General features: G+C 38.1%; 3 protein-coding genes across 43 annotated transcripts in view; 2 read left to right on the top strand and 1 right to left on the bottom strand.

The window, feature by feature from the left end:
- Window positions 1-1,230, top strand: part of plekha5 (pleckstrin homology domain containing, family A member 5) — a 149,620-nt gene extending 148,390 nt beyond the window's left edge. For 33 of the 37 annotated variants that reach the window (XM_051890661.1, XM_051890660.1, XM_051890656.1 and 30 more), the window contains one exon: window positions 240-1,230. Coding sequence is in view for 2 of the 37 variants with exons in the window: in XM_051890658.1 (XP_051746618.1) it covers window positions 240-277 (38 nt within the window). In the remaining 35 variants the exon portion in view is untranslated. The remainder of the gene's footprint in view (window positions 1-239) is intronic. The other 4 variants (XR_007929732.1, XR_007929730.1, XM_051890659.1 and 1 more) reach the window with 1 other exon arrangement.
- The window catches only part of sypl1 (synaptophysin-like 1), a 454,480-nt gene that overhangs the window by 361,590 nt on the left and 67,530 nt on the right, over window positions 1-25,360 (bottom strand). The window lies entirely within an intron of this gene.
- Window positions 2,890-24,989, top strand: aebp2 (AE binding protein 2). Of its 5 annotated transcripts, XR_007929733.1 has the most exons (9): window positions 2,892-3,480; window positions 9,745-9,955; window positions 10,053-10,160; window positions 10,441-10,633; window positions 10,713-10,837; window positions 11,850-11,917; window positions 15,270-15,383; window positions 15,825-16,069; window positions 16,190-17,128. XR_007929733.1 is itself a non-coding variant. In XM_051890730.1 (8 exons), the coding sequence occupies exons 1-8, from the start codon at window positions 3,044-3,046 to the stop codon at window positions 17,287-17,289; spliced, it is 1,392 nt and encodes a 463-aa protein (XP_051746690.1). In that variant the 5' UTR covers window positions 2,890-3,043; the 3' UTR covers window positions 17,290-24,989. The 5 variants fall into 5 exon arrangements, 4 of the variants coding, with proteins under 4 accessions (XP_051746690.1, XP_051746693.1, XP_051746691.1 ...); XM_051890730.1 differs by lacking the exons at window positions 15,825-16,069; window positions 16,190-17,128 and adding an exon at window positions 17,154-24,989 and having other exon boundaries at window positions 2,890-3,480; XM_051890731.1 differs by lacking the exons at window positions 15,825-16,069; window positions 16,190-17,128 and adding an exon at window positions 17,154-24,989 and having other exon boundaries at window positions 2,893-3,480; window positions 10,441-10,627.

The raw sequence follows: 25,360 nt of genomic DNA, 5'->3' as shown, positions 1-25,360 counted from the left end.
AGTGAACGAATTATTATATCACGCGCATGATTTAGTAAAACGAGTGAACGAATTATTATATCACGCTCACGATTTAGTAAAACGAGTGAACGAATTATTATAACGCGCACGATTTAGTAAAATGACAGCGTTCTTAATTCATGTGCACAATATATATACAGTATATATTTGTCTGCATGTCATCTGCAGGGCTCCGCACTACCACATGCAAGTGTGTAAATGTGATTTTGTGTCTCCAGCAGCCCCTCCACCATCATCAGTGAACCGCAGCATGTGAGGGGACGTCCCACCGCGAGCCAAACACATCATCCTCAGACAGCATCAGCTGACCGACACGTACACAGCGACGTCCAGGCCTTAGTTCAACCCATGGACAAATGATTCATTTATAGTGATGATTATTTATATCCCCACTCTTCTCTTATGTTTTTTTCTGATGCATCTGTAGATCCCAGAGTTTTATTCTGTTTGATCGAGTGTAATGTGTGGGCAGACGCGTCTGAGGTGCTATTGAACCACCACTGATGTACATTACAGCACCCAGACTCACTATGAACAGGAAGTAGAGCCCATAAACACACACGTTCTTCAAGCTGCACAGATTCGCGTTCATCGTTTGCTTGTTTTTATATGGATTTTAATCAATCGCTCCCGGTTTTACCTAGTGTTCTCGACGCGATTTTAGTACTCATATCTTTTGCACTGTACGACACCCATCGTTTCTTTTTTGATATCAGATGATTTGTGTATAAATAAACAATGTACAACTATAAACTTTCAATAAAGGTGCCACCGTACTGCTGCCGATCGACAGGATTTGTAAATGATCTGTATGTTGGATAGTTCGCAATAGCCACCACACTGTTTCCCGACACACTCATGAATGTTCCAGCTTACGTTTTATTTTTCTATGGCTGAGATATATTTAAATAGAGAGAAGAGTACAGAGTATTACAGTTTTAAGAAGAGTATTACAGAGTTTCGCTTTAGTTTGCGCTCCGAGGAGAATAGCACATGAGAAGTGACCGTTTTAAAACAGTTGAAAAAAGCAATAAGCAGGTTTTGGTGTTTCACTTTGATGTATAAACTGTAAAGTTCATGATGTATATACTGTACACCATACAATGTGCAGAGCGGAGACGCAGAAGAGGTTATGTATCAGAGTCAATATGCAAATGTTCATATTTCATCTGTTTTATATCATGTGAAATAAATGTTGATGTTCTTATATATGCGAAGAGCTTTTGATTCCTTTTTTCCTCTTGCACCTCATGAATGTATTTTCAAGCACTGCTTGAAATCCATATTTTACTATATATATGCAATTTGATTAAAAAAATTACAAATTTTTGGTGTGTATATACTTAAGATATCTATGATAAATATAAATTATATTAATAAATACATTTTATAGGGACCGTCTTTCGAGACGGGAGTTTTTTTTTTGGTCTTTTTATTTAAAGGAATTAAATAAAGATGGAAAAAATAAATACTATGGAAGTCCATCAACTGTTTGGTTACTGACATTCTTCAGAATATCTTCCTTTGTGTTCAGCAGAAGAAAGAAATTCATACATATTTGGAATAACATAAGGGTGAGTAAATAATGACACATTTTTCATTTTTGGGTGAGCTATCCCTTTAATTAAACATCAACTTAATTGTTTTGGCACCATCTGGTGGTTGGATGCAGTACTGCAACACAGTGAAACTGATGGCGCCCTCTGCTGGTCAAGGTGTGTAAAACAATGAATGATTTCTAAATGAACGGTAAGTGTTTCATAAATTTCAATAATAATAATAAAATGTTGTAGAAATGTTTATTTATTTTTGGCCTCAACATGCTCGAGATCACAAGCAATACATATGATTTGCTTTCGCACGCGAGAATCTGGATTTTGATTCCCATGTGTAAAATCCTATAAACCGGAAACTGACGCCATCTAGTGGTGCTTTCCATGAAAGGACGTTTTAAAGGTTTATCTGACTCATTATATTTTCCAGTTTTGAACTAGATTCGTGTGTTAATGCAGTAAATACGCCACTGATTGTGACTCTGGAAACTCCCCTCTTGAGATACACGAGGAAAACTACAGTTGAAAAGTTTCTAACCGAACAATAATATCGGAATCAGAGAACAACACGTAGGATAAATTCAGTGACGTATGCTTTCTTAAAACCACCTGACCTTCCGCTGCAGTTATCCGTTTATCACACGTTATTTATTTAGCCTATTTATTTATTTATTTTAATTATTTGTTTATATTTAGTTAATTATTTGTCATTTATTTATTAACATGATATACCTCGCATATGTTAATAAGATGCAACAACGGGCAAATATTTTAATTAAATGTCACGTGGTGTAACCATCAAGAACAAAAATCGTGGATACATGTGAATGTACGTACTCAAGAAAAATATATATTTTTACAAAGATTATATTTTCGAGTCATAAAATATTTTACAAGGAAAATTACTTAAATTCTTGTGTTTTACGAACTAATAATAATGTCAAATGCCAAAATATTTTATGACACCCGTTTCAGAAAGCACATATTTTATTCACTCATGTTTATCGATATATAATATCTCGAGTATACATTAATAACTCTAGACTAATTCTATTTAAAAGCTTATTTTATTAACGTTCAAATAACAACGGGATTTTAGATTTGCATTTAAAAAGTATCTTTATTGTGTTTTATAACACCACACAATTCCTGTATGCTCTCTTAAAATAATGTTAATTAATATTAAATGGGTTTCAGATTAAGGCTCCCTTCTGAATGAGCAATATTACAACGCCAGTCAGCCATTTCTGTTTTGTAATTAAAACTTTTCACCTTTATTTTGTATATTTGGTGTTGCGAGCACGTGGAGGCATTCATAATAAGCGCCGACGTCACGCTCGCTCCTCCCCGCGCGTCCCCGATCAGCCTCCAGCAGTTCCACGATCCGTCCGGTTGCTGAAAGTCTCCGCGTTTCATCCGTTTCCAGTCGCTTAAACCCGGCCAGACCGCGCGTACACGAGCGGAACCCGATGGCTTCGACGACTTCTGACGGTTCCGAGCAAGAGTCGCCGAACCCGAGCGAACAAAACGGCGACGGGAGCGAGTCGGGCCTGCGCGCCGCCGATCCGGAACCGGCCGTTAAGATGGACGGAGCGGAGACGGACGAGAAGCTCAACGGACACGAGTCTACTGAACAAAGCCCGGAGGAAGCCACGCGGGCAGACGGCGGCAACGACGAGGATGGCGAGACGGAAGCGGAGCCGGAGAAAGAGCAGCAGAAGAGCCCCGGCAGTGCGGACGGGACGGCGGAGCGGATGAAAAGAGAACAAAGGGAGGAGGAAAACGCGTCCTCACCGGTGGAGAAAAACAGCAACGGCGGCGGCGGAATGAAGAGGCGCGCGAGTCTGGAGATGATGAGCTCATCGTCGGACGGAGAGCCTCTCAGCCGCATGGACTCGGAGGACAGGTGCGTCAACCGACCATCGGACTCACCGATATTTAGCTTAATCTGTCGTTTAATATTAGTTCTGTTGATAAATCACGGCTTTCGTGTGCTGTGTAGATAACTACTCAACTCTCACGCGAGAAATGTGTAGACTGAGCTATTTAGGATCAAGAAACAAAAACAATTATGGCACAAATAACAATATTATGATTAATATATTAATTATTATTAGTAAGGCGTATAGTACAGTCGTTTATTACTATGTACTAAAAGCAGAAATGCAACAAATAATATCTGTTCCGCCAATCAGTTGTTATACACTTAAAATGTATATCGTAGATCTTATATTTTCATTAATATTTTTGTTATTATTGCGCCTATATTTATGCAGAGTTGTTTTGCAATATAAAGGGTTGAAAATTTGAGTTCATGTCTAATTGTTGTCAAAAAGCAGAAATGAAACCATTAAAATTGGCTCTGCATATCAGTTAGTGGACGCTTAAAGTAGTGTATAGAGCATAACGATGTTTATCAGTCTCTTCTCATTAATGTTATTATTTATGCAAAGTTGTTTTGCAATCTAAATGGTTGCAAATGTATAAGCTTCATTTCTCACTGACAAACAATTTGAGTAATTATCGAAACAACACTGTTACTTCACCTGCAAGACAAGAACTGTTGTTGGGTGATTTTCTTTAGAAACCCACCAATTGTGTCAAAAAAAAACATCAAAATTGGTTCTGCATTTCTTAGACTTAAACAACAGTTTGAAGGCCCATTCACACCAATACAATAACTAACTATAACGATACAGATATAGTTCTAAAACTCATTCTAAATGTAAAAGAAACACAGTCCACACCACAACTGTAACGATAACGACACAGAGAAACGATATCGTTGGAATCAATTTCAGAGCGATTATGAACGATAAAAACATTGACAGCCAATCAGAATCCAGCTTGTGCATTTAAATCGGCAAACAACAAAAGTGTACGCTTTGAAAAAACAGAGCGATATCGTCTTCTGCTGTGGACGCTAATATTGTTATCCCTATAGTTAAGGTTCTTGGTGTGAACAGGCCTTAACTCTGTATTGGCATCGGCGATGAAAAATGAGTGTTTACATTGAAAGTTCAACAATCCCAGGTGTATTTTAACCACAGTTAAAATAACCACAGAGTCTAATTTGAACAGTCTTGCCCTGTTGGCACTGCAGTAACTAATTACCCCAGAGTTTATTTGTTCAGAGCAGTAATCCTGCTCACTCAGTCTCATTCAGATGTTTTTATTTCCTAGAAACACAAAAGGAGATGTTAGTCAGAATGACTCAGCGAACATTCGCTTTCAGTGTAATTTTAAAGCTTATCAGAATCATTCACCTTACCTTTTATTTTGATAGCACTTTATACGATAGAAATTATTTCAAAGCAGCTTCACGGTAATAAACAGGAAAGTAACAGAATTAATGATGCAAACTTCATTAAATATGAGATGAGTTCAAATTCTACTGTAAATCAGGTTGTGGTGTTGATATTCAGCTCAATTCAGTTCAGTGATGATTCAGTTCAATAACTTTGTAAAGTTCATTGATTATGAAACTAGTTCAATTCAGACAATAGTGTCATTATTCAGCTCAATTCAGTTCATGTTTTGTTCTCATCTGATATCGTCAGTGCAGTTAAAACCGTAATTTTGCTGGATGGATATTTATTAGAGGTGTGACGAGATCTCGTTAGATTAAAATGTGACGATTTCTCGTTGAGGTGAAAAGCTATCGCCATGACGGAGCATGAGGATGAAATTAGGATAGAATATGCCACTGCTCCATTTACATTACACCTCCACTGTCATTTTGTTTTTTATGGAAATAAAAACCATTTAATTCAGTTGGATAACGGTCGCTTCAATCCCATCCAGCTCGTCCAACAACACGTAGTGAAGCAGGAATCAAAGTTCACTGATCACGTGATGAGAGTAAGTGACGAGATGACTGACAAGACCATGGATTCGTTGCACAACAGAGCCTAAAAGCATCTGATAAATGCCTTATCTTGTAGAATGCGCGCCTAGCACCGCCGCTCCCTATACACAGAATATGCGCAATTGCAAAATCGAAAGCAAAAGTAAAACGCGAACGCGTTTCTAATTTCAATACCCTGCATTTTAAAAGTGGCTCCCTGATGCATGTAAATATCTCCCAATATGAAAGCTATCTCAGGCTGGGCTGTGTAGTTGTAACTATCTCTCAGCTCTGTATCATGATTGAAGAAAAATTTGGTCTCTATTTGCACTTTGGATATTGCGAGAGTGCTTTGATTATGGTTGCATTTATTGTTTGCACTCAAGACTAAGAGAAAACTGTGTTATTCACTTTTATTTAAACTGTTTTTGTTTCTATGATCAATTTGTGGAAAGGAGTTCAGTTAGGAGGTCAAAAGTTGTAGAAGCTCATAAATCATGTACAGTAAGGTCTGAAGAGTCTCGTGAAATCATACAGGAGAGAAGCCAGTCAGTTAAGGTTGTTGCAAAACCTTTTACAGTGCTTGCAGTAAAAGACAACGATACTCATATCATATAATTCATACTCAGAAAGTAGAGCTGAAATGACATTCATTACAAGATGAATAGTTAAAACATTTCAAATGCACCTGCAGACTTTTTTTCCAATCATGTATTTCTTCATTGAGGATTTCTTAAAAATACTATGTAAAAATCTCATCTCGTCTTGTTCTCGTGAACTCAATCTTGTGTCTCGTCTCATGAGCTAACTCTCTCGTCACACCCCTAATATTTATCCATCAGTTTAAAGCACAGACAGAACACTTACTGGCCCTTGGTTTCTCTGGAAATTGGCGTCGGCCTGCTTTTGTGTCCGCCTTCCTTATCAAATCAAATTCTTTGAACTGGTTTTACGTCATCTAGTGCTCCGACCTGTGAGACCTTTTGCCATCTTTCCACATCACCAGGGTGACATGGGTGCAGTTGTAAGTGTTTTATGGCACTTTCTGCCTGCCTTCATCATTCTAGGGTGGATCTTTTATTATTCGTATTACTCTAAAGGCAGGAGAAAATGGATTCCTCATCCTCCATGGGGTTTTGAGCATGCTGTAGACAGCCTGGCTCACAGCACATGGGAAATCTCCATAGAGTATCTGCAGGCACGGTGGAACGAATTCACAGTGAACACAATGTATCAGGTCAGCCCAGTGGTGGAGGCAGGAGAAAGAGGGAATGTGTGTGCGGATGGGAATCCCTGCTCTGTGCCAGACGTGCTGTTTTGTGGAGCTTTTGGTGGGAATAAAGCTCTTAAAATCCGAGTAGAGGCCCAGAGCCCTGCTGTTCGGCCAGCTGGAGGAGTTGAATGTAACTTTTGTGCAGGACGTCTGGGAGAGAGTGACCCAGAGCACACGACAACTGATAGATAAGACTAGTCATGCCTTTATAGCAGGTGTGGGGAACGTAGATCCTGGAGGGCCATTGTCCTGCAGAGTTTAGCTCCAACCCTAATTAAACACACCTGAAGCTAATCAAGGTCTTCAGGATTACTAAAGTTACAGGCAGGTGAGTGTTTTTTTTCAGGGTTGGAGCTAAACTCTGCAGGACAATGACCCACCAGGATCAACGTTCCCCACCACTGCTTTATAGTGTAGCTTTTGGAAATGTTCATTGCCTTCAGATCCACAAATAGTACAGGTTATTCATCACAAGTCTCATTGATATTTGGTTATCTGCCGTCATGTTAATCTTTTGTGCAAATCCAGCACTGAATTCACCCTCGTTTGTGAAGCAGTCCGGTGTAAAATGACGGCATGGTAACAACACTCTACTACAGTGTTACTGCTCATTTCACTGCTCGCAAGCCTCCTGCGGCTCGCCAAGCTTTAATTTGTGGCTCGCATGGCAGTAAATATTTTGATATGTTGATGTAGTCAATACAGATATTTCATAAAAACATAAAAAAAAAAAAAAAGCAGGGCTATAACATAACCCAGATAGCAAATTACATCTGGCCCAGTTGTGGCCCACATCTCCCACATTCTTCTGGCCCACATGCTGCATGGAATGACGGCGATGACTCGACCTGAGCGTGGCTGGCAATAGCATACATATCCGGGCCTCATCAGGGCCAACTATGGCACATATGGCTGAGTTCTGGCAGCGGCAAAGGTCACATGGGCCACATCTGGACCATACACAGCAAGCCACAACTCATACTAAAACCGGCTTGATGTATGTGGGCCAGATTCCTCTTCTCTAAAGCAGCCCAACATGGCCTCACCCCCTTTGTTGTGTGTTCTCATGGGTAGGGCTTATGTAAATTTTAGGGTTAGAGATGTCACTAAAACGGGAAGAAGCTCATTGTAGGCCCTACCAGACGTTTGTTGTAGTCCTTAAAAAGTGATTTCTGTAAAAGAAAATATCTCCCTTTGCATTGAACTTTGAGCGTTGTAACTTTGCAGATGTTGTTAATGCTCAAACAGCAACATTACACACTAGTTAAAGTTAAAAAAGTGAAATCATAATCAAGGACCCCTTTAATGGACCTGAACCAACAATGAACTAACATTAACAAAGATTAATAAATTCTGTAACAAAAGTATTGCTCATTGTTAATGTTAATGTATTAAGTAATGTGACCTTATTGTAAAGTGTTACCGGTACTTTTGCATAAAAGTGGCATTTATCATACTGTTAAAAAGAAAATGTTGGGTGAATTGTTTGCACTTTTCTTTGTGGACTGGGTAAAAATGTTTCAAATGACATGTGCACTGTATTCCACGTCATATAATAAGTTTCATGTGAGGACCAGAAGCGAAATTTGTGTTAAGTTCTAGAAATCATCAAGGTTTAATGTCAGTTTTGTTAAACACCAGATCAGTATGTGCCAGACAGTTTGAAAATGTGAAAGTGCAAATGAGATCTGGTGGAGGGGAACTCCACTGGATGGGACGTTTGAGTAAAAGCAGGTGTTACATGTTTGCTAATCCACTTCAGCAGGTTTTGGCACAGTTTTCTGAATTAGACTCTGTGTACATTGATCAGCCTGCTGGACCAAGCAACACATGTGTGTGGAGGTTTTAACCATCTTTGCAATCTGTCAGATGAGTGCGGTGCTGAGAGACGGCCACAGCTTTCAGAAGAAAAAACTGATGCTAATGTCTTTCATATGCCAGACCTGGTCTACTGCTGTCATCCCAAAATTCACGTTCAGACAGTTTAGTAACCCAGTTCATGCATACAAGTCTCATATTAATGCATTTTAAGTCAAGCATCACTATTGCTATTAAACTTCAGGGAATTGATTTGAACAAGTCTGTAATGCAAAATATTTCATTTTAGGGCATGCGCCATTTATGTGCAAAAATCCAGTTTCAACAAAAAATCATTGACGTACCTGCGGGTTTTGCAAATGTAAACACTTTATCACTTCATCGGTAGTCAGACTGGCAGTTGGAGTTTGTCTCTGTGATTACCCAGCATCCTGTTCTCTGGCACATCCTGGGATTTAGCGTCAGTTGTGGGCAGTGAAGTCTGAAAGGAACCAACAGATGGAAGTGTGTGTGAGCCCCTCCTCTCCCCTCAGGAGCCATTCAGTCACAATCACTGGAGTTCATGGTGCTTTACTGCGGTAGTTTACCGCTGTCCTCTCCCACACTGCACAGCTGCACGCTCAAAAGCTTAGTGTTACAGCGTTTGTGTGCCACGGTTAGGCGCTCACCCTACTGTACTGGCCTCATTTACCGTTCACAAAGACTCATGATTGATAACGTGAGTGCTGAATTGCAGATTTTACCACAAAAATTGAGATAACGTTTCTGTATTAGTCGTGTTACTCAATCAAACTTTCCCCAATTTTTTTTTTTTTTTTTTTTGTGTGTGTTGTAATGCCACAGCCTTTGACTTTTTTAATGTCATTATGTACATCATTATGTGCTTTTTTTGGGGGGGGGGTGTGTGTATGTGTGTTTTAGGGCCAGTTTTGTGCACGCAGATGAACTAAAAAGGATATTTTTAGTGGATAATCACCACTACAGTGGGATTTAATCCAGAAAACATTATGAAAATGGCATTAAAATGCTTTTGATGCTCCAATAATAGTATAAAGTCCAAGGTAACTGTTGTATCAGGCAGCAAAACAAATTTTTGCACCTTTAAAATATATATATATATATATATATATATATATATATATATAATTTGTGTTTTGTTTATTTTAAATGTTGAAGGACATTGGATTTTTGGATGTTTATGTTCAAAATAATCATGTTCATGTGTGTTTCAGTATCAGCAGTACTCTCATGGACATGGAGAGCATCGCATCCAGCGGTCGCTCTACGCCAGCTATGATGAACGGTCACGGTGGGGTGTCTTCCTCCTCCACTAAGGGCTCATCTTACCCCTGCTGCTGGGATCAGTGCCACATGCTGTTCAACACCAGCCCGGACCTGGCTGAGCACATCCGCGGGGTGCACGTGGACGGACAGCGCGGCGGGGTCAGTGTGTGTGCATGCTTGTTTTATGTACTACAAAACATTTCTCAGGCTTATACTTTTGGCGTTTAGAGTGAAATTCTTACATTGTTCCCCGCAGGTTTTCGTGTGTCTTTGGAAAGGCTGTAAGGTGTATAACACACCATCCACGAGTCAAAGCTGGCTTCAGAGACACATGCTGTCACACAGTGGAGACAAACCATTCAAGGTCGGCCTCTTCTTTGCACACACACACAGACACAAGCAAATGTGTATATATGTATATATGTATTTTTTTTTTTAATTTATAATAAAAATAATAGGTGAAATATCATGCACCTTATGTGTTCATACTGTCATGCTAGTATAACCTGTTGCATACTGATGTATTTTTGTTTGGCTAGACAATGAAAACGCTGTCCTGTAATTATAACCCAGTGTTGCTAAGAGTCAGTGCTGTTGTTTTTTATTTACTGTAATTACTCTTACCATTGCCTGTCTTTGTGTAGTGTGTAGTGGGCGGTTGCAATGCCACCTTCGCCTCCCAGGGGGGGTTAGCGCGCCACGTGCCAACCCACTTCAGCTCCCAGAATTCCTCCAAACTCTCTAGCCAAACCAAGGTGAAGGAAGAGTCGCCTTCCAAAGCAGGCATCAACAAACGGAGGAAACTCAAGTACAAACGGCGACGGTCGTTGCGTGAGTGTCAGTGTATCTTTGATCCGTTTTCAGCTCTCATTTCAAAACTCCTTCTCTCTGACTTCAGTTTGTTTCCTCCCACCAGCGCGGCCTCATGACTTTTTTGACGCTCAGACCATGGATGCAATCCGTCATCGCGCCATCTGCCTCAATCTAGCGACCCATATTGAGAGCCAGGGCAAGGGTCACAGCGTTGTGTTTCACAGTACGGTGGGTACCCACACTTCACCTCCCTCCCATCCTTAAACAAGCTGGATCACTAGCATGCCACTCATACTATTTCTGCTCTATATAGTATGTACACATTGTACATTACACAGTGTGCTTATGTTTTTGTATTGCGTATTGAATAAAGCTTCATATGCTTTTTTTTTTTATTATTATTTATTTATTTATTTTTTTATAAATAGTAGGCCGTTTGTAGTATATACTGCACAGTAAGCACTTTGCTATAGTGTGTATCTAGTATTTATTTATTTATTTTTGGTTTGCCCAATTTTATTTTTAATGAAACAATTATTTTTATCTGGGCAAACTTTGAAGGATCCAGGGAAAAAAAAAAAAAAAAATATATATATATATATATATATATTACAAGTAAAGTTGTATATACAAAATGTAGTCTTTTTATCTTAAGTTGAACTTTAAAAAAAATTTTTTGAGTTAATATATTGTTTGTTGAATCTTGTTTGTTGAATCTTAAATCTACAATTTAATAGTTTGAGAAGCTGATATGGCAATAAATTTAAATACAACAAACTAACTTGGTATTCTGCACTAGTATTACATTTCGAACGCAGCCCATGTCTTTAGTATAGAAAATTTAGTAAACTTGTTTTTAGAGAAATTTGTGTAGATTCTGTCTTAAATGGCTGAATCAAGAGAAAGGGTTTTTTTTTATATGCTAGTCGTGTCACTAGTCATCAGCATGACTGCTTTCTGTAGCCATCAAGGACTTGCTTTGGCTCTCACGGTCCAGTAGCGTCTGTCTGGGCCGCTGCTCCCCTGTGTCTTTAATTAAACTGTTAATGAGCTGCACAGGCCCTCATCTTCATGGCCATAGTCACCGCCTTGCCTGCTGCTCCCAAAACCCCATGAAAACTGTCCCATTTAACCAGCATGCATCCGTTTCTTTTACAAGCACACAGCCAGTAGCTGAAGCATGGATTTAACCCATAAACAAGATCTCATACCCTTCTTCTCATTGTGTGCAATTGAGCAGGTGATCGCCAGGCGGAAGGAGGATTCTGGGAAGGTGAAGGTGCTGCTTCATTGGATGCCGGAGGACATGTAAGTACATGAAAGCGCACCGCTCACCTTAGGGCTCTGTGCTAAATGTCAGCCGTTTATATGAGTCAGGAGCCACCCGAGGGCAACCTTATGCACTGATGCTTCAAAACACACACACGTATGACCTGATATACATCACAGATGGATGGTTCTGAGGCTCCTTAAGTCACATTAACTGCCTTAAAAACACACAGACTGATCTACAGCTGACTGTGTAGATGTTATTAATCCCAGAGGAGAAGTTTAGCATTCCTCCTTCCAGTGTATCCGTCTCCTGGTGTGCAGAGAGATACAGATGAACTCTGACTGTGTGCAGCATGAACAACTAGCATACTGCATATTACACAGTATATACTATTTATTACCTATTATTTTTTTTTTAATAAATGTAATTTTTCTTATTTAAATATTTTTAGAATAAAAAAAGTTAAATCATGTGAAACAGTATGCAACACAATGGCGTTTGTACTTCTTTTGAATAAGTACTTAATTCATGACCATTAAAAAAAGAATGTTCTTATAGTATGAGTGTGTGTAGTATGATATACTACATCCATCATGTTTTATGTAATGTGACCTACCAGCGTCAGTTGCGTCGCTTCACTGCTGTTCACAAATCTTTTCCCATGGCCTCATGGGAAAGTAAAGTGTCCTTTAGATGCGCACTTTCGAATCTCGCTGGAAATAGTACGTCATTCGTGTTCTTGAATGCAGTGAATTCGGACATGATACTCTTTCACATACTGTTTTTCACCTACTATATAGTAGTGAAGTATGCGTATTTGGATGCTGCCAATGTGTTTCAGACAGTAGTGTGCTACATCTGTGGTGTCCAGTTCTCATCTTGTTATTAACAACTGATTATGCATTGCAAAGTTTTATAAACTTTGTTCTGATCAAATAATGAGCCCAAAGGGAATTGTGGTTGATGGCGTTTCCATTGCATTCATCACACTAGAAATAGAAGGTCAATTTTAGCACAGTGTTGGATACAATATCTGACCCAATGTGCTCTTTATACAAGACATTTTGGCAAGCCAAGTGTTGGTCTTTGGGGAATTTCATGCTTACGGAAACATCATTTCTAAAATAGTAGGTAATGTGTCATTGTACACTGTTTCTCCTCCATTATACTCATATTTTCACACACTTTATTTTTGTCTCGCAATCCCTTTTCTCCTCTTCCTATCTCACTAAATCCATAATTTTTTTTTTTTTTTTTCTCTTCATCCCATAACTTTTTCACTTTACTCAGTTTCTTGTGTCCTGATGTTCAGAGATGCATCAGATCCACCTGAGCATTCAGATTCCGATCAATGTGGTAAACGTCCACATTAACGTCAAGTCTAATGGATTGGAGAGCGCTGGCCTGCGTGAATCGCCACCCACCTGGAAACAGACTTTCTTTTGAAGTTTGTCCAACCCAAATACTTTTTAAAGGGTATCCTCTTGCTCTCAACATTTCCATGGCTTAGACAATTTCCATGGCTTCGCCTTTGAACGTTAACTGTAACCATTCTCAGATTCCCGCTGTAATTTTAGTGTAAATGCAGCGAAAACTTAAACTGGTGTTATCCAAAATGACTTCTATGGTAAATGAGGCTTTTTGCTAATTGCACATTTGTACCGCATTGCTATACCAAGCCAGCTAAAATGGTCCGTGCTGTGATAATTGGTACACTTGCATACCTGTACAATAATGCAAACCTCCTCACGGGACTGTGTGCGTGTGCATGTGTGCGTGTGCACGCTGCTATTCCGAGTCGGACATCAATCTGAGCCGGAGGAATGTTTGTCAGCTCAGCGATAACACAGAAGAAGATGCTGTCTCGGGAGACGTTTAAAATGGATTTCTGGGTCACCACAACAAGCTGGAGCCAAACAAGGCTCCTCCATGGAATAACAGCAGGGGAAAAAAAGAACATTTTTAATAATCTCATTGTGGAATGTGTGTTGGAGGAGATGGTGGAATGAAGGGCTGTGTGTCTGTGTGTTGTCTGGCAAATGCTAATATTTATATGTAAGCTATGATTGGAATGAAATACTAGCATACTGGTTACATACTGTATGCACTAGTATTCTTTCACTGTTTGTTGTATACTTTTGTCATACTATGATACAACATGTATAATTTAATTGCATTTTTATTCTTATTTTAATATAAACAGCCCTTAACCAAATAGGTTAAGGTTAATATTTATCATGGATTTAAATATCACATTGGAGATTAAAGGTCTAGCACACTGAATTGTGGGACATCCTACACAGTGTGTCCTGGTTGTATACTGCACATTTTATATGTAGTATGTTGAGTGCATTGAATTATACTGATGGATATAGTATCCTATGCAGTATGCTCTTGTTGTGTAGAATACTATATCCCACAATGCATTGTCCGCATACTACCAAATATGGCACATTGTGTTTTGTATACTGCATGCAGTGTGCCCTGGTTGTATACTGCACATTTTGACACACAGTATGCTGAGTGTGTTGAATTATATTATAAGGATATGTTATCCTATGTTATCAAATGCAGTATGCTCCGTTTTTGTAGAATACTATATCCCATAATGCAATGTTTTCAGCGCACTACAAAATATGGGGCACTGTGTCTTGTGTACTACACTCTAAACAAATGCTGGGTTAAAAATGGACAAATCCAGCAATTGGGTTGTTGTGACCCAGCGGTTGGGTTAAATGTAAAAATGACACTATGACTGGCTTAAAATGTACCCAAACTAGGTTGGAAATTACAAATCAGACACATAATTACTAGATGCAACAATACTAATCAAAAAGTGAACATTTATTAATAAGCGATTTAATAAATGTTTATTATTTAACTATTATTTATTAAACATATTAATAAATGTTAATTTCCAACCTATTTTGGGTTTATTTTAAGCAAGCAATATAGTAATTTTTAAACAATAGTTGAGTTAAATAAAACTTCTCAGCAGGTTGGGTCAAACATTTAACCCAACCGCTGGGTTTGTCCATATTTAACCCAACTTGGGTTGTTTTTAACCTAGAATTTTTTAGTGTATGTTGCATATTGCACATTTTGACATCTATAGTATGTTGATTGCATTGCATTAAGCAATGGGATATAGTAAACTATGCAGGTTTTGTAGAATACTATATCCCACAATGCAATGTGCTCAGCAAAATATAAAGTATATTATGTTTCAGATTTTGACATGCAGCAGGTCAACCCATGCAGAACATTTGCATATTATGCACAAAATGCTACTTTTTTTTTTTTTTTTTTTAAAGTTGGTAGTATGCTATTCTGAATGCACTGTGTCAAGAAATGACCCCTATTTCTCTGTCTTTCTGATGTGCACAGACTTCCAGACGCTTGGGTCAGCGAGAGTGACCGTCCCCAGCTGAAGACCAAAGTGGTCCATCTCTCCCAGCTTCCTCAGGACACAGCAGTGCTGTTGGACCCCAACATCTACAGGTGATGCTCCGACCCACATTAGCAACTCACTCAAACTTTACCATTAGCGTTAAGAGCAAAGGAGCCGTCGACTTCTTCCGCGTTTGAGCTCGCCATGGGCCACATGTTTTAGACGGGAGAGACAACTTTCCTGCTGAAGACGCCATATGAATTTCTCCAGCAGATGGCGCCGGTGTCACTGCAACGAGAAATGGCCTTACCAAACCTAAACATGCAACACGCCGGCTTCAAGAACTCAGGGGGGGATTGTGGGTGGGAGGTCAATAAATAACCTTCGATCCCAGAGAAGATGTTAATTAATCAAAGCTGACGATACCATCCGCCTGGGTCACAGATACTCTAAACTCACCTCTGACCTTCTCCCACAGATGTAAACCACAATTCCAGGATTGTTAGAGCCACTATTAATTGACCGCAATACATCATTTCTTTGTTTATTAGACTCTGGTAGGAGTTTGTTTACCCAGCCTCTTCCATTGGCGTGGAACGTGATGCATTCTGAGCATGTGGTCAAGACGAGCGCTTTGTGGGCAGAAGCGCATGTATTCATGCATGTTAATTCTTCAGCTCCCCACGCAGCCTACGGTGTGCCGCGGTAAATAACAGGAGCGTGGACAGATGCCCGTCATCTTCAGGGGTCTAGCATGCTTTGAAGAGCATCTTTATGCATCGTTACACCGTTTGTGGTACAGAAATTCAATTGGAAATGACGTGTTTTCTGGAGTCGTTTGTGTGTGTGTGTGTGTGTGTGTGTGTGTGTGTGTGTGTGTGCGCGTCGTACTAAAGCGGGTTCTGCTTGTTTTCAGGATGTTTTTCTAGAAGACTGGGTGGGGAGGGCGGCTTCTGTCAGCGCCTGCTGACGTACCCAAACCGAAGTGGACGCGCGGATCTTTTGAGACAGGACTACTTTTCACTTTGCTTTATTCCTCCCTCACTTTCTCCCTTTTTTTTTTTTTATTTTATTATTTTTTTTTTTTTATGCTCAAAGTCTGCCAAAGCATGCAGTGAATTTTTAATGTGTGTTTTTATCCCTTGAAGAGGAAAAAAGGCACAAAATTGTGAACTGTGTCGGTGCTGGACTTTTAACTATCTGGGAGGATGTCTTGTGTACCACAGTTGAAGTTTTAATTTTCTTCCCTGCGTCCTCCACAACTCTGCTGACAAGCTCTTACAAGTCCCTTTTTTCTTTCCTTTTTTTTGTCAAGAAAGTGCCCATGTAAATATTCCAGGAGATTTGTAATATATTTTTGTACTGCGGAAATTTTACTGTACTGTAGATAGATGTAATAAGCCACAAGCTGACAGAAAACATAATTGTACAGAATGTGATAGCTAAATAGTTTTTGGATGATGTGAATGCTTCCATAGACGTATTTGCGTGTTTTTCTTCCCATTTTTTTTTTTCTTAGTATGAGGATCAAAAAAAAGGAGTGATTTTTATTTTTCTTTCCCGAACACGTGCACAGACTCTTGTAACTGCTGCTCCACCTACTGATGAGGATGATGGGATGTTATCGTCCTCCTGTTTGTGCGTTTGCTCAAGCCAAGGAGTGTATAGACATCTCAATGTAATGGTGCTAAAGCTAACACTAGCGTTTAGGCTAATGCACATAGGAGAACTATAGGATCAATAATGATGGTGCTTCTTAGATCATGTAATAACCCCCTGTTCCCCATACTTAGAGATCATACTTCTGTCTTTGTAGTAAAGCTTAAAATTCTATTAAAAAATGCAGTTTTTTGTTTTTGTTTGTTTGTTTGAATCATCAGGTTTGCAGCTAATGCTGGTTCCAGCCCATATAAACCTCGTGTTTCTCACACAGGACTGTTGTTTATGAGCAGTGAGGAGGCCAGGGGCATCTGGGAGTCGTTTTATTGGGGCAGATTTGCAAGCGTTGACGTGTAGGCCGTCTGCCAGGACCTTTAGCTCAGCGTCAGACGCGCACACATGCCCTCTGAATATGCCTGCTGGTTTAGACGAGGACTGCCATGGACACCTGACCGTCTGCTTTTGAGTTTGCATAAAATTCTTCTCTCGGTTTGGGTTTTCCATCATGCTACATTAACTTGCGCCTTCATTTGTGTTGAGTTTGCTTATGTTTTCTGTTTTCAATCGATTCATGCTGCATTTTTTTGGTGTAGCTGTAGTCAGCGTTTCGCATTGAATATAATCAAACGTGTAGTTTGTGTTTGGGTCTGTGTTTGACTTTCCAAATGAGTTTTTAGTCTAACGTACCACTGAGTAACAAGCGCGTCTTAATTGCGAGTAATACACAACAGCTGCGGCCTGTCAGCGCGCGTACAATGGGACTGTTTGTCCTAAAGAAACTATATAATCAGAGCTGCACATGACTCCTGTGGTTTATTTTATTTATTTTTTTGAGAACTACTGAAAATACACCTTGCCTAAATGTGCTAAACCACCAAGAGAATAAAGGTGAATAATTTAAAAAAAAAAAAACCCACAAATTAATGACATTTTTATACTTCTAAGCATATTTATTTACCTTTTAAGAATGTTTTCTCTAAACTAAGTAACTGCAAATTCATGCAAAAATTAATTGGGTGTGTTGGATGACATCTCACAGAATGCTCTTATTATTTAACAGATATTTTAAAATGATTTACAATTTTTAAAGTGCCCCTAATATGCTTTTTCAAATTAACTTTCATGTAGTGTAACTGTCTGTGAATGTAAAAGGTCTGCAAAGTTTTAAAGATCAAAGTGCACAAATAAAGTTGTCTCCTAAAAGAAAGAATTGACTCTGAACTGCTGATGCGATTCGTCATCAGTTGACCATATGCACTTCCTGGTTTTTGTTAAGCCAGCTTGGGCGTTTCCAGTGAACTGTTAGCTGTCATTCTGTACTCGCTGTACATCGACACAAAACCATCAATGGTAGACTTTTTAATGTTGTATTTATATTTTAATGCAGTTATCACACTTACCTAATTTGCCAATAAACCAGTTTTATTGATTGCAATAAAGATGAAGCTAATGGGAATGTTTGAATAAGAAACGTGGTGTCTGTAATTAGAAACGGACAAACATTTTTCCTGCAATTCAAATGTTATTTTTAATGTGATGAACAAAAACATTATTTGTTCATCCTTCTGAGATTGTAAAACCAAACATTTTAAGATGTAGGAAATCCAACATTTGACAAACACTTTTTCAATAAAAGACATTCATTACCACTATAACCAGCAGATGGTGGCAGAGGAGCATTTATTGGCTCATATTAGTCATTTCCTGTAATAGTTTTTCACTCAGTATCGCTTTTGAATAAATATTAAACATAATAAAATCACTAGGTTTAAAAATACTTTTTGTCAAGGTGAAGTATGAAGTACTCACAATCTCATGAAAAACAATAACTTTTCTTGTGAATGAATTACACAGAAAGTGACATATGGTAATAGGCGTTTTGTTTCGGACAAGCGTCGTTAGCGGTAGACCAATCACAACAGACTGGGCCATCTGACCAATCAGAGCAGAGGAAGCTCTTGGAAAGGTGGGGTTTAGAGAGTCTGAATCCTTTATCGAACCGTTTCAGACACTGAGAAAAGAGGTCATTCTGCAGTGTATATTATGAGAAAATTTTTGTTTTGACTTTGAATGAGTGTAAACCTACTGTAGACTCCAGAACAAAATTAGGAATCTGTAAAATGGCAAAATAGGGGCACTTTAAGCTGCTATTTTGGTTAAATTCACGTTTTCCAAACCCTTTTGCTTTCCAGTTCTATGGCAAACTAAATTTCCCTTCACTCCTCAAAAGAAGGAACTCACTGTTGTAAATATAAAATGTTCAATCAGCATGATTTTTATTTATTGCCCTCCATCCCATGTTTTTTCCTTTTCATTTCTGCTCTATGTAAATTTTAATAATGCCTCAAATCCGTAGTGTATGTTAATTTGTCTGCAAAGCAAGATGTAAATAGGTAAGATGTTTTAACATTGCATGCATCACAATTTAATTATTTGCACTAAAGAACGTCTATGGAAACTCATATTTCCTGAAGGAAAGTTTAACTGCTGGATGACTCAAACACTGATTTCAGTACACAATTTTGAATATTCCAGGTGCTTCTAGACAGAAAGAAGTTAAGATATTTAGTATTAACATGTTTGAATTGGATTTACAGTTACAGTGAAAATTCAAAATGTTGTTCTTGTGGTGTTTGCAATATTCAGATATTACTTTAATTTCAGTGACTCTCCATGGCTTTACTGATTATTATGATGAACAAAAGCCTCAAAAATCAAACCGTTTACATTATATTTGGGCTGTGGCGGCTTACCGGAATATTTTCCATCAGATTGCACATATAGTTGCTGTGTTTATTATAGTATGGTTGTATTCAGACACTCCTCTTCCAGGTCCCGAAGCATCCGACTCCTTTGTTTTCACGCTGTTATGCCATTAGTGCTAATGTTCTCTCTCCAGGGCCTTTGAAGAGAAGGTAAGCAAGTGACCTAAATCTGTTTGTAGCACAACCGAGAGCATATTTCACTCCAGCTCTGATTCTGCGGTACAGTTAAGGGTCCATTTACATCCATTCCCTCGCACGCTCTCCCCTGACGAGCCTCCTGCGTGTTTCTCACGGCTGACGTGCTTGTGTGGGTCTTATTGAAGCCGTTGGGAGGGATGAAAAGAGAAATATCATATCCAATAACTAATGGACACTGAGAAAGAGTGCACTCTTCTTGTAGTAACAGGCTTACTCTCGTTCTCAGCTTCCAGCTCTGTTCCAAAACACCTTTTCTAGTTTACACCCTACATGGGTAGCTACCTTTTAAGGCAACATCCTAAATGAACCTTAGAAGCGACCTGATTTGGAGCACTACATCTCCATGTGCCACAAAAAAATGGTGTCATTTCAGGTAACACTTTATTTTATGGCGTACTTGTTGCATGTGGTGTTGCAATAACAGTAAATTAGGCTTAATTGCATGCAACTAACCGTAATCCAAACCTATTTCAATTACCGAAACAATTATAACACTGCTCCTTTTGGGAAGTGCTTTGGAGACTTTGATGTTAGCATGTTTCTAAGCATAAAAATACATAGTACACACACAAATGTTAACTTTGATACTTTTCAGTAGCACACCTTTGCCTTAAAATGCCATTTAGGTAGTCGACACAGTAGGTTTCGGATCATAGCTTATGTTTTTCTCTTGGTCTCACACCATCGCTTCAGACCCGTGTTCCCTCAGCATCCGACTCCATTTGTTAATGCTGGTTTTCCACCATATCATCACACTGGAGACAGTTTTAGGGCTTTGATTTAGTTCGGTTAAATGAAACCAGTTGGTGACTGGATTCTTTAACTGTCCGCAATCAGGATGTAGCTATATTTTGACTTTTCTTCCCATTGACAGATTAATACATCAGAGTTCAAGAGTGCCATTTTCAAGAACGTTACGTACAGCCACACTTGTGGAGTAACAGAATACTTGGACCGGTGTTACATAATCAGCAGGATAGGAAAAGGTATCAATATTCCCTTACAGTTACATAAATATGTAATCATCCTGCCAGATTTTGTAGAAATGGCGGTTACTAGCAGGTTTCCATTCTTACTTATTTTAGGGATCATAGACAAAATAAGCCACCATTTAGAGTAACACTGATTACTATATATATATATATATATGTATATATAATATAAGTGTGTGTATGTGTGTATATGTGTGTGACCCTGGACCACAAAACCAGTCATAAGTTGTTCGCGTATATTTGTAGCAATAGCCAACAATACATTGCATGGGTCAAAATTATTGATTTTTCTTTTATGGCAAAAATCATTAGGATATTAAGTAAAGATCATGTTCCATGAAGATATTTAGTAAATTTCCTACCATAAATGTATCAAAAATTAATTTTTGTGAGTGGATATGCATTGCTAAGGGCTTCATTTGGACAACTTTAAAGGCGATTTTCTCAATATTTTGATTTTTTTTTTTTTTTTTTGCACCCCCAGATTCCAGATTTTCAAATAGTTTTATCTTAAATATATAAAATATTGTCCTATCCTAACAAACCATACATCAATGGAAAGTTTATTTATTCAGCTTTCAGATGATGTATAAATCTCAATTTCAAAAAATGGACCCTTGTGACCAGGGTCTTTATATAGGATTTACAGTAACTCATACAATAGAAATAACTGGGTCTTTACAAGACAAAATGTGGGGCATGATTTAATGAGTTTTAATATTTACCTCCTGACCCTTTGTATTTCTAATGTTACTGTAAATTAAACTTGCTATTTAAAAAAAAAAAATAAGGTTGTTCCATTTTGCATACATGAATACATGATCATTTGTAGTGTACGGTAAGTAGTGTGAGTACTGTTAAAACTTGAGCAGTAAAACTGTTTAAATCATTTTTAGAGTCGTTTTAGGGTTTTATTGCATATGATGTTGTGTTGTCATTGTGACAAAGTTGTAAAACTGGATATAACTTTACACAGAACAGGTTAGAAAAGTGATATTTACACTAAAAGCATGTCAACACACATTGACATTAGTTTTCAGATTGGCTCCATTCACTTCTATTGCAAATGTCTCACCGTTACCCAGATTTTTGGTAGGGAGGGACGAGTGGAAATCAGTTTTTGTGGTAATAAACATTATCCACAAATGCTGCAGATTGATGCTAACTTGTACTGAACCTGGACTAATCTAGTCCATCTAGTTGACATCGTTTTTCTAATGTCTTGAATTAAGGCTGTGAGTTCATCCCGAAGTAATTTCATATTGTGATATTTGGATTAGGTTACTGATTTATTCTTAATAAACAGCCATTTCTACTGGAATACATTTTTAATGTAACCGTCCCATCTTTGCGTGCAGCAGATCGGGTGACCAGTGCGTGGCCGCCGCTATTTTTAGCGTCTGACTAACTTGGTGTCTTTGCCAGACACATGGCACCAACACTGTTTGTTTTATTGTGTGACAGTGTAAAGGCAGCTTGGGATCGGCTCGTGTTTTCCCTCCCTCTGTCCCTGAAAGCGTCACCGCTGCGATTTATGAACCTCTCTCTGCGAGTCAGATGGAGATACAGCCCTGCATCTTATCAACAGAATTGAATCTGATTGTTCAACGCCGCAGCGAATTGTTGTTTTGGATGCATTTCTAATCTTTGTGTGTGTGTGTGTGTGTGTGTGTGTGTCATTGTTTTAAACGGGCCCGTCCAAGAACATCATGTAAAACACTGAGTGATTTACGAAACGAGCAGGCCTTTTTCTTCGTGAGCTGCTGTACATTTTTCAAACGTGCATAAACAAACCTGGATTTTGCTCTCTGTATGTGGAGCGAAAACAAACAAGCGTCGGCCCTCAGATGAGGAAGTGATACTCTCATTCTTGGCTTAAGAAGAAGAAGAGTATATTCCATTGGGAAAGACCATTGATAACAGTTCTGTGTCTGATACTCCAGGCGTGATAGTCAAGTGACATCCAGAGATTAGTAAAGGGGGGCATGTGCGTCATTGTGCGGCTGTTGCAGGTTGCTGAAACACCCCATGGCTGCCTCATTTCTGGACCGGGTAAATTATAGCTGTCTTCCCCTAATTAGAACAAGAGAGGCTGACTCTCAGGAGGACCGCAGCGGCCGTGATGACATCACGCTTTTCCCACAAATCCCAGAGGCAGCTCTGTGCTCAGACCGTTGAGCTGTAAAGATTGAGTTGTAGATTCACATTCGGTGTTTATTTAGAGCACATGGCAAGCCACCAAAGATTTGTGAGATTTATTGCTGTTTTGTAATTGGTACACCAAGTTCTTTCAGTACGGGACAATCAGGTGAAAGAAAAGGCATTACAAACTAAACCAATAACATGCGCTTGGAGAAAAGATATATGGCTTGTGCGTAGGAGGTGCGTATTAACCGTTTTGGTGAAGGATGTTTCAATTCGAGATAGATTTGATGTCTATATGATCTTTTTTAAACGCTCTAACACTTGTTATAGCAGATTAACCCTTTTAGCTTTCTTGTTTTAGAGTGGGCACGATAAATCGGTAGTTTTCAGTGCAGTTTTAGTCGAGCAACATCTGTTATGACTTATGATTACAGTTTAGAAACCACCTTTATAAGACCATTAACCCGTACGTGATGCAGTAACTTCAGCGTCCTCTGTGTTGCATTTGTTCTGTCAATGAATGTTTTCAGCATTTCTCAATGTCATCATCAGTTCAAGAGCCTCCAGCATGAAGCTCGTTAGGCAGGACAGAATTCTTGCTCCGGTTTTAATGGAGTGAGTCTCACAGCACATCATACACCCATGAGAAATATACTTCATTAATGCAATTATATTGTCATTTTATTAATATAATTTGTTTTCATGCACTGCAATATACAGTGAGGTCCAAAAGAGATGAGCAATAGCAATTATTCATGTTATGCTTTGTTATATGTTATACGTTGTTATAGTTTATGTTTTGTTATATTTTGTTATATGTTTTGTTGTTTTGTGTTGTTTTATGTTATGTTTTACGTTGTTATACGTTGTTTTGTTTATGTTATGTTATATGTTATGTGTTATGTTTTATATTATGTTATATGTTATGTTTTGTTATGTTGTTTTGTGTTATGTTTTGTTATGTTTTACGTTGTTATACGTTGTTTTGTTATGTTGTTGTGTTATGTTTTTTGTTATATGTTGTTTTGTTATGTTTTACATTGTTATATGTTGTTATGTTATACGTTATGTTTTGTTATGTGTTATGTTTTACATTGTTTTATGTTTTGTTATTTTATGTTGTTATATGTTGTGTTTTATGTTGTTATACATTGTTTTATGTTATGTTATATGTTATGTGGTGTTATGTTATACGCTGTTATACGTTGTTTTTTTTTTCGTTTTATGTTGTTATATATTATGTTTTATGTTATGTTTTTTCATGTTATAACAATGTAAAACAACATAAAACAACATATAACATAAAACATAACATATAACGTAAAACGTTATGTTTTATGTTATACGTTATGTTTTGTTATATATGTTTTGTTTTTTTACGTTATACGTTGTTTTGTTATTTTATGTTATATAATGTTTTGTTGTTATACGTTGTTTTGTTATTTTATTTTGTTATTTTGTTTTGTTATGTTGTTATGCGTTATGTTTTATATTACGTTTTATGTTGTTATGTTTTATTTTATGTTATTTGTTTTATGTTATGTTATGCGTTATGTTGTACGTTATGTTGTATGGGTTATGTTAAACGTTGTTTTTTCATTTTATGTTATGTGTTATGTTATGTTATGTTATATGTTATACTTTATGTTATACAATGGGTTTTATGTTATGTTTGTTTATGTTGTTTGTTATATATGTATGTTATACATGTTATGTTATATATGTTTATGTTATGTGCTTTAATGGAAAAATAATTTACGTTTGATAACTGACCTATCAATAGTGCTGAATCTTAAATAGCTCTTAGTAATTTTAAATCATAATGTTTCTTTATTTTAAAATGTTCAAAATCTTTACTTTATTTATTGGTTTATGATATAGTCATTTTCTTTGTGGCCTCAGACTTTTGGCCCCAACTGTATATTAATTATAAAAATTATATGATGCTTGTTTTGAACTGTCAGCTTTCAAAGGTCAAATGTTTTCTGAGTTTATAACAGCAGGATTTTCACGTAATCAGGCGAGATTGACACTTGCAATACTGCCGTAACTGCATTTTCAGTTTTCATGGTTTATATTAGAGATATGGCTCATGCAGTTTGTTCTCTTTGGTCAGACACCAGGGTTTTGACTGACACTTCTCTCTAACTATTTTCCTTGCGGTGTTCTAATTGCTGCTTCAACATCAGTCTGCAACACAAACCGCATCCAGCAGAGAGCGAGTGTTTTGCACGTCTGAAATCAGGTCAGAGGAAAGCCTCCGAAGATTCAGGCTTTGGTAGGCAATGGAGATGCAATCGGATATCTGGTCCAACACCGCTCACTGTG

Source organism: Ctenopharyngodon idella, chromosome 4 (assembly GCF_019924925.1).
Source record: "Ctenopharyngodon idella isolate HZGC_01 chromosome 4, HZGC01, whole genome shotgun sequence".
Classification (NCBI taxonomy): Eukaryota; Metazoa; Chordata; class Actinopteri; order Cypriniformes; family Xenocyprididae; genus Ctenopharyngodon; species Ctenopharyngodon idella.
This window is presented reverse-complemented; position numbering and strand designations above follow the sequence as displayed.